General features: G+C 39.4%; 1 protein-coding gene across 6 annotated transcripts in view; it reads left to right on the forward strand.

Annotated features, from left to right (window-relative positions):
* strbp (spermatid perinuclear RNA binding protein) overlaps nt 1-19,018 on the forward strand; it is a 175,055-nt gene that overhangs the window by 21,807 nt on the left and 134,230 nt on the right. For 4 of the 6 annotated variants that reach the window (XR_011909093.1, XM_072372481.1, XM_072372485.1 and 1 more), the window contains exon 3: nt 13,467-13,643. Coding sequence is in view for 5 of the 6 variants with exons in the window: in XM_072372481.1 (XP_072228582.1) it covers nt 13,641-13,643 (3 nt within the window). In the remaining variant the exon portion in view is untranslated. Of the gene's footprint in view, nt 1-9,061; nt 9,138-13,463; nt 13,644-19,018 lie in introns of those variants that run through there. The other 2 variants (XM_072372484.1, XM_072372483.1) reach the window with 2 other exon arrangements.

Below are 19,018 nucleotides of genomic sequence, written 5' to 3' on the forward strand. Positions count from 1 at the left end.
AGAATTTAGCAAAAACATTGCCAAATTCTCCTCTGTTACTTTACAAAAACCGGACTTTCACTCAGGAGGTTGGGTGTTGGATTACCTTCCAGGGCAGCAGAGCTCTTACAAGATCACAGGAGATTCCATCGTGTAGGTTATCCTCTGTGGCTAAAACACAAAAGACCTGACAAATCGGCATCCTGTGTGACCAATAACGTCTCCTTGAAACAACTTCCTTTCTCTGCTGAAGTTGCACAACAGTTTGTTGTCTTTCCAGTCAGGTGAGTGAAAATGTGACGCTGACGACACGGTATCCTTTAGCGGACCAGAGGGTCTGTTACACGCTAAGTTGTAAAACTGATTTTCCATTTCAACAATATATTGACACCTGTGATGGCCTTTTTTACACCCCACACACTCCTGTCAGCTCACCTGTTCACATTCTTACCTGCCTCTTTCCATATCTTACTCATCTAAAAAAACAAAAAAAAAAACAAGCGTCACCTGATGATCGTGGTCTTGTTGTCACTATTGTGGTTGGCCCCTGACAGTCCACTTAGGTTAGACATACTCTTTGATCACAGCTGGTCAGGAGTTCAGTCCCTGTGGTTGAAGCTTTCAGTCTGCTTTGATAAACTGCCTACTTAAGTATGTAAAGTAGCTTTTATGCAGCTGATGTTACCCACTATCATCTCTGTGGGACTGTTTGGGGGTCTATGTGTGCGTGTGTTCATGTGTAAATAATTTATCATTGTAGAGGTTTTACTACATCACTGGTGAGACCAAACCAGGCTGAAAAATATGCTCCACTTGTCGGTGTTAATTCACTCAATTTAGTTTGTATTAGTGCCACTCAGAGGTTCAGGCCGTGAATCAGGAAATCATTATCAAGCTAAAATAAGATACATGTGCTGAAATCTGACCTCTGTATCTGATACGTTTCTTCATAGTGACAGTCATTATTACACATAGGTGGGTTGAACAAGCCTGAACAGGTTTACTGGTTATTTCATGTACCTTGCACCTTGTGGTTTCCCAACAAGAATCAGTTTTGTTTTTACATTCACAGGAACTGATCTTAATAAATACCCATGAACTCACTCTGCTATACTCCTTTTTTTTTTTACCCTCTTCTCTTTCGTCATACCTTCCAACTTCACTGCTGTCATTGTTCTTTATCTTTTATGATCAAGTGTTTGTGATTCTTCCTCCTTCCCTCTTGCTTTTTCTTCATGTGTCATTCCTTCTCTCTTTCTTGCCCCTTATCCGCAGTGTCCTTGAGAAAGCAGTGACTTTGCCAGTGAGCGCAGCAGAGCGCATCACACTCTCTCTCTTTCACGCTTGCTCACTGACACTCACTCAACCACCTGAGCAGACGTGCACGCATACACACATTTGGTAGGTCCATGGCTAGCAGAACCAACCATTGCAAGTCGTTTTCCTTTGTTCAGCATGAATAATTCATCCTGAAAGGTAGACTACACTTAATGCAAATATTGACGAAGATATTGCAGAGAAAAACTGAGACGATTGTCTCCCATGCTGAGAACAAATTCCACCCACCCACTGTTTAGATAGATAGGTACCAGCTATGGTGAGTCCCATAAATGAGGTGTTCAAAAGAGAGCAAAGTGAGTTGTCACACTTGATATATATACGTATAATATTATATGGAATGTGACCTGAAAGATGACACTGAGAAGATAATCAAGAACTGATTCAGATTAATTATCTTGGTCACATAATGAGAAAATTAAGAAAACTGGATTTGATACACAACATCAATGGCTTTTCCTCAAGGTTTGTCACCGAACTCGAACAAATTGTCTAAATGTGATACTGTAGTTAGGCCACCAGCAAGGAAACAGGATCCCAGTTTGCCCTCCTCCTCATTAAAGGTGCCCTCCACTAATCTTGGATCTGGACAGCCCATTGTTACAGTTTTCCATAGCTCTTGAAATATAGATGGAGCGTGATTGTCTGGTTGTAAGATGAGATGTTATAGTCTCTTGATGCTGTTTGTTCTCATTGGTCTCTGTTTTCCATTAGAGTGCGTATTGGGTCACTGCTTCTTCCTGCCACCTTACGTGTTTTCTGTTGGAGATCAAGTGTCTTGTGGTTAGCTAGCTTCAGCGCTATGTTTGGCAGATGAGCTTTCTTAATGGCATCCTGAAGGCTCTATTGAGGATATGTGTTGATTGACGCTCATACCGCATTGGAATTGACTTCTTTACTGTAAGTATCTTTTAATATGCTGTCTTCATTACAATCACTCATTTTTACCTAGGCTAACACAACTGAGCATCTCATTGTCTCTGTTTGTTTGTTCTCCCTCGCTCTTTCTTATGTTTGTCCCACATTCAGTGGGAAATGCTTCTGTAACCATGGTGACAGTCCCAAAGGGAAAAGTTGAGGATGAGTCTCATTCACACTCTTTTCCTCCTTTCTCTCAGGCAGTGCTTTCCCAGTGGTATGAGCAATCAAATCTAAAAAGCAGAGAGGTGGAATTTGTGACTCACTCGCTGTTTTGGTTCTTTTTGCACTGAGTTCAGCCATAATCATTCACATAAGAAGTGACCAAACTTCTCTTTGAGACACACAGTTGAGGATGTATTTCTCTTACTCTCTCTCTCTCTCTCTCTCTCTCTTTATTAGTTAATGTTACGTTCTAAAATGGAAATTTCCCCTCTGTATTAATGTAAATTTCTAACAATATCTGTAACAATTGCATTCGTTAATTATTGTATATTTATAGGATGCAGACTATATATGAATCTAGCAGATATATTCTGGTGTTGGAAAAGTTTGTGTCAGTGTTACTAACCATTGGCACATAGAGAGCTATGAACATGCTCGCTAAACAAATCGGATACGTTTCCATCGACTGGTTTGAAGCAAATAACTCAGATTGTGTGGTATCACCAGAGAGTGGCGGTACTGACGCTGTTGCTAATGGTTGTAATTAAACAGAAAAACAAATTGCCCTTACAAGAAACTAGAGGTTTTGCCTAAGGGAGAAATTCAAAATAATAACAACTACAAACGTGGACATCTGCACGAGAATAATGGAGAGAACTGCTTTTCACGAATAACTTCAATATTGGCGACTATCTCAGACATCATCTCTGGAAAGACATCGGTCCGTTACATGAGTTTGATGTTTGCCGGCTCAGACTGGAGACTTCCAGGCGTCACTGTAAATTTACCTTAAAAGTTTAGAGCTACAGTAATAAAGGCAGGTGATGTTGTTGTGAGAAAAAGTCTATTTATGCAGATGGTCTCCATTCATTTCAAATGAGGAGCTACTAATTGGGACACTTGACGCAGTGGTTTTGCTAAAGCACGACCGTCCAACCTCAATCTTGGGTTTTACTATTGTATCCAAAACATTGGTTCTTACTGACTTACATTTTGAAACCATTGAAAATGAGTCTTGTTAGATGAGTGCAAATTTAGAAAAGTACAATTCAAGTTTGCGATTACTGGAATTTCCCTTTTAATTTTTTAAATCTTAATCTGTGGATTTAATGGAGTTATCGTTTAGCCAGTTACAGCCCTTAAGACAAAGTGGAAATTTAAAATGACCAGAAATACAATTTTGATCATTCATAAAAAGTAATTTCAATTATTCATGACAAATCCTTTTCTTGTGGCTTGATGAAGTTTGTTTTATCAGTTTGAAAATGTGGCAGTCAGCTTTTTGTGCACTTCCCTTGCCTCCCATCCTCCTCTTCCCTTCATCTACGATATTTTGAATCTTTGCAGTTTCCCTCTTCCTGAAGCAATTTTAGCCTCCATTATTCACTATTTCATCACTTCCTCTACTTTGTTCTCTCCATATCCTCTCTACATCTGACATTATAGCCCCATTATTCTTTTCTAAAACAGTTACACCCTCCCATTTAAATCTGTTCACTGTTCACTTTCTTATGTCGCCACCCCAAATATCCACATCGTGTTGCACGCTTTCCTTCACATACTATGAACCTTCTGTCTCACGTATTTGAGTCATGTTTACACTTTCCCCTTTATACATTCTTGTTTTTAGCCTTCCTTCTGCATTCCTCTACCCTCGTGAAATCCAATTCGTCCTCATGATCCTCTCTCCCTCTAATTCCCTCCGTCTTCTCCCCTGAGTCAGAGAGACCGACAGGAAGGAAGCGTGTAATGACGCAGCCATATCAAGCACACTGCCCAAATTGACCTGGAATGAATGGAGGCACTGATCAGCTCAGGCTAAAGCAGTGCAGATGAAGAAGTAAGGATGCAGGAAGAGAAAACGAAGCTGCAAGACAGACCAAAAGCATACTTTTATCAGACAGATTTAATACTCAAACATAGTTATCTCATCTGTCTCTAGAGCAAAGTACACAACAGATGTGCTGTATGTGTTTTTCTAAGATCTCTTAAGCATTATTTGAACTATACAAGTAGAGAAATGTTTTTTCTTTTCCTTTGAAATTTTCCTGAAATTGATTTATTTTCAAGGTTAATGAATTCAGTTATTCAGCTGAATGATAAAAGCTGTCTATACTCAAGAATTTTTTTCTCAGTTTGAACTGAGTAACGGAGAGGAAGACGAGCATAGCAGCTTAAGTGGGTGATGATCATAAAGACCAGATAACCAGGTACACTTTCGTTTTGTGAAATTCTTATTAAAAAACAGTTTATGAAAAGTGGATTTTGTAATACAAATACATCTGGCTCATCTGCCACCCGCAGCCATGTTATGCTTTTATTAATGACAATAGACAGTGATTTGTCCATTCCTCCTATATCTCTGACTTACTAAGTGGGCGTGTGCTGACTAACCTGCCCTTGTTTATTGAAGCCTATAAGGGAATTAGTGCACATCTTTACAATCCTTTTCTCAGCTCTTAACATAAAGTGTACATCTAACAATTGCGATGACCTTAATCTTGTTCAGATAACAACTTCAAATTTTTGTGACCTGTTTTAGGTCTTTGACCTATCTTTGAAACTCATTGCAGTATGTAGAGTTTCATTCCACGATGGGGATGATAGAAGATCATCATTATATCCAAACTAGATTTCAACTGTGTGTGAGATTTGCTAAGATTTTTCTAATCCCATAGATGCCCATATGCCACTCTATACTTTTTATGCTCCAAATAGAAATCTTTATGCGTCAGTTTCTTTTAGAAATATCAGCGTTGTTACAAGCACAGTAGTAGCTTAACGATGAATACCATACTCTCATGTAACCTGGTTGTGTGTCAGTTACAGGACTAATTTGTTATTATTATAACTTAAATGTGACACCAGAGTCGCATATGCACAAACCAGCTTAGACACACACACACCCTGAGTGGTGGGTGTGTGACAGTTTTTTTTTTTTTTTTTGTGTGTTGGCAAACATGAGCTTAGCAGTGAAGAGCCTTTCATGCTGGATTAAGCTGCTAAGTGTCAACGGAGGAGACAAGTAGACCAAAGACCACTAAGATATCTCTTACACTTACTTATCACTGTCTATGTGTGGGTGCAGTGGGATGTTAAATTGGTAGGAGCGGGAAATGTGCGACAGATTATTTGCAGAAAAACAGTGGAGAAAAATCAGCAGGACACACACACACACACACTGTACGCACATTCACAAGTCCTCTCACAGACTATGGACTGTGGAGCCTCAGCCTGGTCCTGGCAGGACCATCTGTTCCTGCTGAAATCAGCACAGCAGGAACCCACGAGTGCATACACACAAACACACACACACAGTCGTAGCATGCTTCAGTGCTGGCATAGTGATAGTCTATTTATTCCTCATACTGACGCAGGACAGTACTCACACAGTTGAGCTGAGTAATATGATGTGGATACAGTGCAAATACTATACTGTAAATGTATCTATACGGATAGATGAGTAGTTGGGTTGACAGATGTTGCCTAAAGTTTCCTTCAGTCTGATCCACCATCATATACTCTGCACACATCCCTCCCTTTTGATACTCGACCAAAGGGAGTTACACTGCTCTGCCAGTGTTATCTATTTTCCTTCCCAGAAGCAACATCAGCATTTTCTCTGCCTGCTGCCATCTCATCAATTCTCTGTGCACTGACCTCTCCTGCCCTGCAGCCGGACCCAGACGAGGCAGAACTACAGTGCAGTCGAGCATGGGGAAAAAAATGAATTAATAAGGACATATGCAGGGTCGCTGAAAACTGTCATTCTTCAACGCAAGTTGTGAACACGTTTTTGTAGCCTGAAACTTGAAGTCGTGAGAAAATTCCCACTTGGGGGGGAAAAAAAGAGTCGACAACAGCGGGAATAAAATGGAGGCTCATCAGTGGTCAGGATTCAGAAAAGATGACCCATCTTTGTTCTGCTGATACCATTGAGAATACCTTTTAAAAACTTTCCATTTGTGTACACAGTGTGTTTGGTGGTCGTATTTCTTGATTGCAGGCTCTCAAAATGTCCAAAGATTTGTGATTAAAGGCTGAAAGCTGAATAGTTGAGCCCTGATTTTTGGCAGATCACATCAGCAGGGTAATTGGCACAGGGTTAATTTTTTTTTATACCAGTGCATTTAGTGAAAAAAAAAAAAAATAAAATTCTGAACCTGTTTCGATTATCATTTTACGAAGGAAATTGTGGTTCTTTTTTTTTATTTTATTATTTATTTATTAGGATTTTTACTTTTAGTCCATCAGCATGATTTAAAAAATAAATGATAAGCAAAGGATGTCAAGCGAAATTAAATGCGATGACGCATTGTAGCTTTATGCCAAGAAGACTGGAACAGAGACTGATCATTGACTTTATAACAATTGGGAAATATAAAAGAAGCAGGAGAGCTAAAATAAGATGGAACAGACCAGGTGCATAAGTTGAGATCATTGGGGAAATCAGCATGCTGGTCAGTAGGAGAAGTAATTGCTTTTGTGTGTGTGTGTATATTTTGCAAGTGGTGTCGATGTGGGTTTGCCATGATTCTATAGAGGATTGTTTTCACTTATTCATGAAACAGATCTATTCGTCTGTATCTGCATTTTTCTTCAGAATGTGGATCTAAGAATTGTATGCTTTTTATTTTAATTGTCAGGTGAAAATATAGTTTGCTATTGTCATTAGCAAAAGTACTCATTGCTCAACTTAAGGAACAGTAACCCTATTTTCCTTTTTATGCCCCTAAAATGTGAAAATTTAGTGTTCAAGTTAATTAAACATAGAGAAAAATTACATATCACAAGATCAGAACCAACAACCGATATGTTGTTATAGTTTACTTGAAAATTTAAAAAAAACGCATTAAATCTATCCTTAAAAGGTTTGAATATGACTCACACCGACTATCAAGGGTAAATCCATCTTAATAAAATGGCTGGAATTATAGTCCACAGGGCTTCCCGAGTTTGAGCACTTCAACATGACTGTTATCTTTTAATTGTCAAATTCCTAACAGTGTTTTCACTGGTTGCCTGGTAATTACACTTACTATCATGTTTGAGGAAGACGGTAACAGTCTAAATCCTATTCAGAGCATAGATACCTCATTTGTGTTTGAGAAAGATGCAACTAAGAAAGGACAGGACATGAGGATGCCAGTTATGGGCGTGTGGTTCATACCTGACACAACCCCGCTGGTGTCCTTGTTCTAATATCCCTCCAGCATGTGTTGAGCCTGCTGCATAGTCCTGCATTAATGAGACATAATGCAGATGATATCTAGTGTATGGGTACTGACACCTTTTAAGGCTTTTTGTTTTCTTTATGTTGTTCATTTGTGCAGAACAGCAAAGCATAGCATGAACATTCTGAATAGGGAAAGGTTGTTTGGGCACGTCTCTCTTGGGCTATTTTCGCACCATGGTTATTTTTACTAAATTTTTCCTTTTCTCGTGTATTCTTATTAGCAAAGGAAAAGCTGTCTTAATTCTAGACAAGGGATGTCAAGGGGAATCTGTAAAGAAATGCAGGTTCTTATCAGAGAGGAAAATCAGTTCATAAATGGAAGAGAAAGCCCCAACAACCAATGACTTTCATAAGTAGATATTTTTATCAATTGTGACATTTCTGTTGTAAAATTCTACAGCTGTTTTGAGTTTGCGTTACCATTTTCTATTGTGTTTTTTTATTACTTTGTAATAGAATAAGGTCCTCGGTGTTGCATTACAAAAATCCATTCTAAACACATGCATCCCAGATTGTACTTCAATTACTACTTCTATTTCTGGAAACCCACATGGAGCCTAACCAGTCTATCCTTATCTACCTCACTGGATATGGAGGTATTAATGATGTCCCTTTGGTATAAAAAGGTTGAGAATAAATGAATGCAAAAAGTAAGGCAATAAAAATGTATACTGCAGGGAGTAATTACTTTGGATATGCATGTGAAAAACATGAGAAAGATGTACATGAAAGGAAAATGAAAATGAGTTTGTAGAGAATCTCCATTTTCATCAAAATTCAGACATGGATTTTAAATCTTCAAGAAGAGCAGATGATGCCTTCATCATAGTCTCCTTCTTAACATGCGAGAGGTTTTCTCTGTTATCGCTTGTGCAGTTGAAATAAGTCTTCCCTATCAAGGCGTGTTTTACCTTGTTTACTATGTCTCCTTCTCTCACTGTGCATCATCCTGTAGCAGTATCTGTGTTTCTCACCACTTGCCTCTCCATTTGTCTCAGTCTCAGTCTCTCCTTGCTCTGCTGTCTCACCACAGTTGAGAAATAGATTGAGCAAACAGACATCTTCGTCAGCTTGCACCTGTTTACAGAACACTAACCACAGAGAGGGCTAGAGAGATGTGTATAGGAGCGTGATTTGGCATCCATTTTGATTATTTGTGCACCACTCGAGCTGAAAAAGTTGAATTATTTGCGGGTGTTGTTGTCTGTGTGGCATGTTTAATTAACACACTCTTTTGCAGAGGTTTCCCCAGATGCAGGCGTTATGATCCCACTAACCCTGGAGTCATTTATGTCAGAAACACCATAATGTAACACTCTGGCTACTAATGCTCTGAAACACCATCCATATTTATGTCAGCTCATTTCTTTGCAAAGTTCAGCTAAATGGTGTATCTGCTTCATTGAAAAGCATCAAAACTGTGTGGTGGTAGATTCAGAAAAAGAAGCCCGTCAGCCGGAGCAAATACAACAATTTTAAGGAAGCACCAGTCACATTTAAGGTACATGACTTACAAAAGTCAAACTGCAAGCTACTAACTGCATTTTATAATGAAGAAGTAATGATCTGAAAGTCTGACAATCCTATTGCATTATTAAGCATGAATACAAAATCTAAACTCCAAGTAGGAATACATTGTGAAAAACAAGCTCTGCCAACACTAATTAGCACACAGTCTTTGCCTTTTATCAATCTGCTGTCTCCCATCACTCTGTCTCTTCCACTGCTCATCCTCTTTGATGGTTATCAGATGAGAAAGGTGTAAATTGCCACTCACAGCTATCTCAGCAAATTCCCCAGTTCTTCTTTCTCTCTCCGTCATCTTTCAGCATGTTCCATCTTTTTTTTTTTTTTTTTTTCCTCTGCCTGACTGGCAAAGGAAGGACACAGCACAGGTGTGAGTTTTCCCTCATGCATAAAGTTCTTTGAAAAATATATCCAACGTGTCAACCATGGGACCAGATTGAGGTTTAGGGGTTGTGGTGTCTGTGCACATGCCTGCGTGTGTATGCCACGCACTAATCTATTCATGCGTGCGTTCATAAGCTAATGCCCACGAGCCACCACCGGCGTTAATGAGGCAGGGCTTCCGCCAGTCCCCCCCCCCCCCCCCCCCCTTCTCCTCCCCTTCTCAGGAGAGTAACACACAATCACACTTTAATGACCAGCCAGCATGGTGTGAATAGGAGAAAATGGAAAAAAAAAATGGAATAAAATGGGAATGAATACTGGCGGTGAAAGAAATGGTGGGTGGATGCTGAAAGAAATGTAATAACTGATCAGTGTTAGTCCAACGAAGACAAAACCGTGGGAGAGTTATGAACAAACGGGCTGAAAGAGTTCAGGCAAAACGCAACCATGCATGGTGGAAACCAGTCTACTTAATCTCCCAAAGGGATACAGAAATGGATATAGCTTACTGTAGGCCACATTTAGTTATTTTAATGAAGGCTTTGCTGGAGATTCAATTCAAAGAACATATAGATTATATTTTATTTTAAGTTACAACGCTCTGTGTTTTTTATTCTTTTACACTTGACTTTGATTTCAGAAAAATGATGAGAAGGGAAGTGCCATGAGATTAAAAACTGTGGGATGGAATTGGTGGTGTTGTTTATGACTGAATTGTTCTGATAATGAAAATCGAATGGGGGGCTGGCACACTGCTATTATGCATCTTGGCTGGGTGTTTGTATCTCTGTCTGTGTTTGTGTGTATGCTCTCTAATCATGTGCATACAGTCTTAAGTGGCCAAGCCATGCTGGAAGAAAGCCTACCCGCCTCCAGCAAGGAGCACTGGCTCTGAGGTAACTGGCAAAACACGAGTAGACACAGACAGTGTCGCTGCCAGGTGTGTTGAGGAGGTAATTGTCATTGTGGCAGGCCTGAGGCTAGAAGCTTAGAGAGTGAGAGCTGGAGAGAAAATGAGGAGCAGCTTCTGCTGGAGTCTGTTCGCCTGAGGGGTTAGCTCAATATCTTGTGTTGTTGGTTATCCCTGCCCCTTCCGTCTCTCACCCTGTATTTGCCTTGTAGTTTAATGCTTCCCTTATTTTGGCCCCCTATTTGCTAGTTGTTTTATTTTCTTCCCTCTTAAGTTCTCACAGCGTCTCGCAATTTCTTTTTCCCCTCTTTTTTTCTAATTATTTATTTTCTAATACTTTGTCTATCCCTCTGAGCTCTGAAGGAAGCATCACTAAAGGAAAATCCTTAAACTGTAAGCAAGTGTTTATTTTTCCGCTGACAGCACCTAAATATGCCTGCGTGTGTCAAAGTGCTCATGATTCCCCTCGCATTAGAGATGTTTATTCATTGGGAGTATTAGAAGAATGTTGCTTGTGATTCATGTAGAACTACAAGACTTTTCTTTTGATAAGTCAAAAATGAACAGTATAGAGGTACAGACTGGTGACTATTATGTTAAATATATGGATTCTGGCCCTTAAAGGTCTGTACTGTTTTACTTTTCACTGCAATGCAGAGGTTGTGGGTTTTTGCAGCTCAAACCAGGTAATCAGACTCTGGCACTAGAGTTGGTTTTGGCTTCAAGTTGTTCTGTTTTTTTTGGTTGTTTGTTCATGTGTATCTGTTGAATGTCTGTCCCATTCTAAGGAAAACTAACTCAAAGAATGAAGCGACAGCGTCTACACATAACAGAAAACTTTGTAAAAATGCATTTTAGGAACTTTTGTTTACTACTCCCTAAGAGCTATTAATTGGGCACATTTTGGTGTGCAGTGGATCCTTAAAAAAAACTTGAGACTGGATGAATTGTGGACAAAAGAAAATTATTTTTAAATGAGATGGTTGTGTTATTCTGCGGAGAAAAAAAAACTTTGTTCACTCGTAAAGAGACATGAGCATGTGTTTATGCATCCGCTGCCAGACCGGTGAGAATGAACAAACACAAGGCCCACAGTGGGGGGAAGGCTGCACATTCTGGTAGAAATATCAATGCACCGCAATATCCTCTCATAGCAAGTAGTAGCTAGCTCCAATGTTGTATTGGAGCTGTATTGTATTGGAACATGAACCATTGTAGTTTTTAATGTTATGAATAGATTTTAAACTAACAGTCGTACAAATTGCGCCTTTTTAAAAGGAGTTCAGCTATGAAGACTGATGTCATGAACCAATGTGTATTTGTTGATTTAAATGTCAGTTTATATCAATCGCTGAAGTGACACTTTTCATTAATAAAACGAGCACTTTTGTATGTGGCTGTATTCGCCTGACTGTGCAACCCACAAATCTGACAGTCCTTTAAGAAAGCAGCCGATGTGAGCACATTTGAACATGCACAGCTCTGTAAATGTCACTGATGGGGCGTGAGTGTGGCCAGATGTACCTGTGCAACATCGGTGATGATACTGTTGACATTTCATGTTGTGAATAGGAACGTTGTGTATCTGTTAACATTTGCTTGCCCAGTCCTGATAAAACTGGCATGTGTTTTCACAGCAACACCACGTTTAATCTTTAGTCATTATGCGAAAGCTAGATGTCAAAACTAGCTTGAATTTAACTCTTACAAAGTTGTTAGCTATTTCAGCAAAATCAGAAAACTATGAAGGGTTTTTATTTTGTGTGTGTGTATACTCTGAAGAGCTTGTTGTTTATAGTTTTTTTTTTTTCATTATTTACTGGCACTTAAGTTTTTTTTTTTATTGCCTGAAATGAATAACAGATGAGGTGAGAGTAACCATTCCTGTCAAACATGTGTTTGGTAGGAGAACTCTGCATCACAATGTTGCACCAAACACTGAACATTATAATGTTAAGTCCAGCTCTATTTTCCTTCCTTTATGTCCTGTCTTTACGGTCTTTGATCACCCTCCAGTGAGTTGAATGTTGAAAGAATTAAAGCAGAAATCCTGTACCAACTTTTTTTGCACCACTTCGTTTACCAATGAACTGGTGTGTTTTCACGATTCTCAAGATATTACGTACTTCAAGGCTCACTGTGTTGTAAAAATGTCATATTTATATTCATTTCCAAGCCGTTTCCCACTGTTAATGCCCTGTGTTTAATGGCACTAACTCTTTATCTTGAGGTCCTTAACTTCTAAAATTCACTGGTATTAATGTAAGGTGTTTAGTTGTTAAAATATCTGCTCAATATCTTTATGTGCACATTTTGTTGTCAGGCCAAATGGGAAATGAAAAAAGGCTCTAGAGCCCAATAGGTTGTAGGAGGTGATCTGTCAGATTTGCAGAAAAAGGCGGCAGTCAAAGAGGCACATCATTAACTGCAAATGTTTGTTCGACAGTACATTTCCAACAAATGTTTTCTGATTGTAACGGCTCCGTCTTTCTTCAGAAAAAGAGATTTAAAATACATCTTACTGGTTTGTTCGTTGCGTGTCAGTTTGTAAACTAAGGAGGGTGTGTTCGGCTTAAGTGTGTAACCCAGTGCGTGGGGACAAGTACATGTTTGTATTGCATCCCCTCCCTCAGACCCCGGCCAGATCATGAAATATGAACGAGGGCCCATGTGGGTCCTTGTGCTTGTGTCCACATTTATCTGCAAAAGGACTCATCAGCCAGTCTGTCAGATCTGTTACACATGGACAGGCCCGCTAGCCCTGCTTAGACGGTGTATGTTTAAAAGTAAAGGTGTGGATGCTCTTGCTGTCATTTATATATGTACTGTTTTTTTAATATATTTTTTTCCCTGTATTGCAAGTATTTTGTTGGATCTACATTTCTGCATTTTTGTCCTGGAATCCTGCAATCCTGCAATTTCCTCTTGACACATTCTCCTGCAGTTGTTGCAGTATTGATCAAACTTTCATCCATCTCTCCTCCTTTTTATTTCTTTTCTGTCCAGGAGAAAACAACCTCTTCAGAGTGGTGGCCAGCGTGAGAGACGAGCACATGAGGAGGAGAAACGGAACGTCACCGACTTCCTGACGAGTAACTTTGCTTTTGCACCCGACCGCGCGCCCGCCAACTCCAGAAGTGGGCGTCAGCAGGAAGGAAACAAGCGACCACTCCTCCTGCAGGCATGGTAATGCACTCGTTATTTATAGGTGCTGGAGGGCTGTGTGAGTGTGGATTATCCACAGTGGAGAAAGGACTTCTCCAGACCACAGGGTGTGAGAGTTCAATCTGATAAGATTTTCTAGACTTGACAACTGATACTAGACTGAGATGTGGGCAGTAGATAAAAGCAAGTGCAGAGTAGATAGGGGATGAGAAACCATACATCATCGGAGAAAGGCGAGAAAGAGAAGACGGAAGAAAGGGGAAGACAGAGGAAGTAAAGAAAATGAAGAACAATTGAAAGGGAGAAGGACTGTCAGGGTGAGGATGAAAAGGAGAGTAGTGATGAAAAGAATGGTTTAATTAGGAGTATTCGGCACATTTCACTTGTTTTGTGACTTTGTCCGCTTGCTCTATTATGTCTTTACATTAATATCATGAGACCCATATAATTTATTCATGAAATGAATACACTGTGTCTTCCCAATTTCACCTGACATTTGTTGAATTGTGAAGGGTGTACATTGAGTAGTTCTTTAATTGTATTTTTATCCGGTCCACTTGGGCAATAAGTGTAGAAATGAGGTTTGTTCCTTATATTAGCAGAAGCATAATAAGACCAAGAAAATGCTCTCAAAAATGCTGTGAGAAGGAGCACCTACTGTGTGAGGAGGAGAGGATGACTCAAAGGATCAAAGAAAGCTGTGGAAGGAGAGGATGACAAGAGGGGGTATATAAGACCGTAAAAACATGAGTGATGGACAGAAGCATGAGAGATGAAAAGCAGAAGATGTCAAAAGCAGAAAGAGAGGTGCGAAGCGGGGAAGTGGCTAGAGAAGGGAGGTTAAGAGCCGAGAGGTAGGGGTAGAGCATGAGCAAGACGAGGGATTGATTAATGGTCTTGGTCTGTGACAGTGGGAGCTGCTCCCCTGAGGGGGGAGAGCTAAGCAGAAGATGAATTATTAAAAACTGGAACAAGAGGAAGGAGAAAAAATGGGTGCAAAAAGTGAGTATGTGGAAGAGTGGTTGGTAAGGAAAAAGTAGAAGAATGAGGGGAAAAAAGGAGAAAAAAGAAAAGAAAAATGCTTGATGGAGAGAAAACGAGACGTTACTGAAGGTGCTGAGGTTGGGCATTGCATAAAGAGGAAACATGGCCGAGCTCATAAATAACCAAGGGTAATGAGACCAGCGCATGCCAGTGTTGCAAACCCAGTACTGTGATTAATCGTGGCTTAGGCTAATGCAGCAAATGCTGACCTTGGTAACGTTGTCAAAATATAAGCTGCATAATTGTCCACAAAAACTACTTTTCACTGACATTCCTTAGAGAATTTCATGAATACATGCTGACACTTTTTCTCTGTCTTAATGATGTTTTTTGTTTGTTTTTTTGCACCTACACAAACACACTGATTTTGTGCTGTTAAGCTTTGTCCTTCCACCGACTGGGTGTCCATACCATCATTAGTGAAAGTCTGTCGCACGGAAGAAAAAAGGATGATGCGATTCTGACCCCTTTTCTGCTGATAAATGGTAGAAGTAAATGTCAGGGAAGTTTTTAAATGCTATAAAAAAGAAATGTAAATGACTAAATGTATAAAATGTAAATGAATCGGAATCTGCTGGGTAGCTTAAATTAACCGGCGGGTGCCCCATGCTCAGAGGCTGAAAATCTTTTTGACTAATGGCATGGGTTTGACCTATGGTCCTGAATGCATTCATACCCCTCCCTTTTCCAATTTGAAATAAAGGCTAGTAGAGCCTAGAAAAATCTTAAGAAAAAAGAAAAAAAGATGGTGTAAATTTCATTTTGGCAAACACAGTTTTGGTATTGTTTCATTACCTTTTCTTTTCACAACACACTGTCAGCCTTTGGGAACATGGAAGGGAAATATTTTCCCAACAGTTTGAAGTCTGCCTCTCTCTACATTTAAGTTTTCTTTTAAATAATTTCTCCTTTCACAATGTTTTAAATGTTTTTAGAGGGTGGCAGGTGTGTGGCCTGACAGCAGAACGTTTTACTAGGGAACCACGCTGTTATGATGATATATGATGGCACATTTCCTCATGTACATACACTACTGCTGATACTGTCAACTCACCTGCTTTTAGCAGGCATGGGGCCCAGTCATAAGATTTTATAGTTGGCTAATAAACTTTTTAAACCATGATAATGCAGTTACTAGAAGCAAAGGACACATACAAAGTTGCATAAAAAATAGTCATTCTGTTCAAAGTAGGCTGCGTCCTGTTGTTTTGGGAGGCTGCTTTAGAAGCTTGACTGATTACAGCAGGTTTTAGATGTCATCCCTGTCGAAACAAAATAGTCTGGGACTATTGATGGCATGCACCATACTCTTCCCTGTATATGGGTTTGTAGCTTTTTCTGTATCACATTTCTGGCATTTTTGGTGCAGCCACGAGCGTGGTTTTGTTTATATATTATGATGTATGTGTACACTTCTGTGGTGCGTGTCTGTAATTTGAAAGACAGCTAGGAAGAGAGTGCACAATAAAACAAGATAGGGGAGTGTGGCGGGGCCGGCCTGCCAAGCAGAGTGCAGATAAATCACGGGATGAATTTTTAATGCAATCCCCCCGAGGCTGCTGGATGTTGCAGAGAAGACACAGAGTATATTTTTTTTATTTTTTCCCCCCCAGTGCTGTTACTTGCCCCGTCTCTCCAAGCCTATTTTGAGATGAGTTTTTGAAGTTTTGGAATTTTCTTCTCTTTCATTTATGCATGTTTTCTTTCATTTTCCTATAGAGGCGTGATTTATTCTCAAGCAACACTTCTAAAATAGTTTAGCCAGATATTTATAGATGGTGATTTGTTTTCTTTTTATGGGTTTCAGTTTTACTGTTGAGGTGTTTTGGCCTGTGTTGTCAGCATTTGAATAAACAAGCCTTTGTTTCCACTGCAGCTGGACAAAAAATATTAGAATTTAGTTTATTTTATTGATCTCCCCAGCTCCCCTTGCAGGTTTCACTATTGTTTTCTTTGTTTACTTTTAGCTACTCTTTCCCCACATCCTTTTTGCCTCCTCATCTAGTGATTATGACAGCAATTTTGACACATGCCTTATTGAAACTAAAATCATACCTTGTGATGTCCAACACTTGTGGACACACGCTCATACAGTCCAATATTCTTAGATGGTGCTTAAAGATAATAAGCTTTTAATGCTCTACTAGTCTATATTTCTATCTGATCATTTCACTGGGAAGAGTATCCCTCCAGTCACAGCCAATATCGCTCCAGTAAATCTTGTCCTTGGCATTGGGTCACATAGTTTATAACAGATGGCTACAGAGAGACAGGACGAGAGCAGAGGAGCCTAGAGGAGATTGGACTCCGCTGTATCTAAAGTAGCTGCTGCAGATGGTGTGCGTGTCTGACCACAACACCTTGATCTGAAGTGTTTTTACTGCAGGGGGCTACTGTGGGGTCAGGTAATGGATGTGGACATTTTTGGAGCAGATATTAATATGTATAACCTTATTCATATAGGTGCTTTATTTGGATGTTTTACAAATAATTTTGTATTTTCAATGTATCGAATTTGTTAGCTTTTTGTCCTGATATGTTCTGTATTTTCTCACTTTAGTGAGTGAACTTTAGTGCACAGTAAGTTGTAAATGCTGTGTAATGTGGTTATGTAACACGGTCCTGACAGCTGGTAGGTCTCACTGGAGCATGAAATGGAGTGTAATTGTTGAGTGTGTTGTCTAAAAGCACCATGCAGGAATGGCATATGAAGGTGTGTGTTTGTGCACATTTGACATGGCGTGTGTTCTGGTGGTTTTCAGACACTTTGCTCTGTGCACGTCTGTTTCTGATTGAGTGTATAATGGAAAGAATGTCAGATGCAGCCAAAATGGGTGGTGTGCATCTATGTTTTGATTAGAACATGGCGCTTTGTAGTAGAAGTTATTACCCAAACATGTGAGTAAGACTTTTTATATAAATGAATAAAAACATTAATAAAAATATAGAAGTTGAAATCCAGAAGGTGTTTTAGGACGTAACCTGCAATTCGCAGAGGTTTAGTGTAAATAAAGTAGTTATATCTGCTGATGGATTAAGACCAGTATTTTGGGACACGCTATGCAACAACATTTTAAAGAATAATTCGTAATGTTTGTCATGCATTGTGCTAATTGTGTTAATATCTGTATATTGTCTGGAATGACAGGGAGTCAGTTTAAAAGAAATGTGGCTGAGCAGAAGACATGAGCATTTACATAACCGTACATAAACTTCCCAGGTACCCAGACTTATTTGGAAGAATACTTTTGATTATTATCCAATAGAAATAAATGGATTAAGATAGCCATTTTAATATACTGTAGTTTATAACCTGCAAGATTGTTCCAGTTGCTAACTGCTTGGAAGACTTTGTATCAATATTTCTGTGGCCAATTAAGGAGACATAATATGCCCTCACTTCCTGGAGGTCTTGATGAACCCCTAATCCTCTAAAAGGCCTTTTGTCATTGGTTTTCAGTCCAGTTCTTGTGTAGTTTGGCATACCTCAGCCTTTACTCCCCGTTTCTCTTTCTTAAGAATGGCTTCTTCGATGGAGACCGTTTCTGATTAAACTATTGTGAACAGTGGATTTTTTTTTTTATGTCCTCTCGGCATCGCTTTCAGATACTGTTCACATGCCGTAGAGCGTGTTTTAGGCCTGCCACATAGTTACCCTACTTTTTTTTTTTAAAGAATGCACCACACAACACACTGAGTTCCCTTGAGTTATGTGTTTTTTTTTTTGTTTTTTTTAATTAAATTTTTTAATCCTTGAATGTACTATAATCGTATTTCTGCAGGTCTGCTTTTGGTTAATCAGCTGAAATTAAATGCAAACTCATTTTGATGCTGGAGGCTTACTGGATGACATTTCCTATGATTTAATCATAAAGGGACGAGACGAGGTCGCTTAACATCAAAGTTATTTTTTTGTCAAGGTGGTTGCAGTTTTCTCTATTGATGAAAAAGAAAATGACCATGAATGTCTCAAATGAGTTGTGAACATGTGAAATCTTGATTCAGTTCTTATCTCGACTACAGTAACTTACTTATCATGTCACATTCTTGTCAGTGAGTCCCACTTAACTGCTCTGATTTACATGGTGATCAGAGCAGCTGGACAACAACTCCCCCTTGGTCAAGGAGTACAGACTTGCATACATAGATTCATAGGCATTTTGCCTGGTCATAATGTGGTTTATGGCTGCTGAAGCTCCCATTAGCAACAGCTCATAAAATCTGCAACTACCGCTCTGTTAAGCCCTGATTTGAGAAGACACACAAGTGCAAGATGTACTGCATATGGCACACGAGGATACAGTCGCAGTTCAAGATTTAATTTTATAGTGCAATACTCTTACTCTAGCTAT

Source organism: Leuresthes tenuis, unplaced genomic scaffold (genome assembly GCF_036924035.1).
Source record: "Leuresthes tenuis unplaced genomic scaffold, fLeuTen1.0.hap1 SCAF_19, whole genome shotgun sequence".
Lineage (NCBI taxonomy): Eukaryota > Metazoa > Chordata > Actinopteri > Atheriniformes > Atherinopsidae > Leuresthes > Leuresthes tenuis.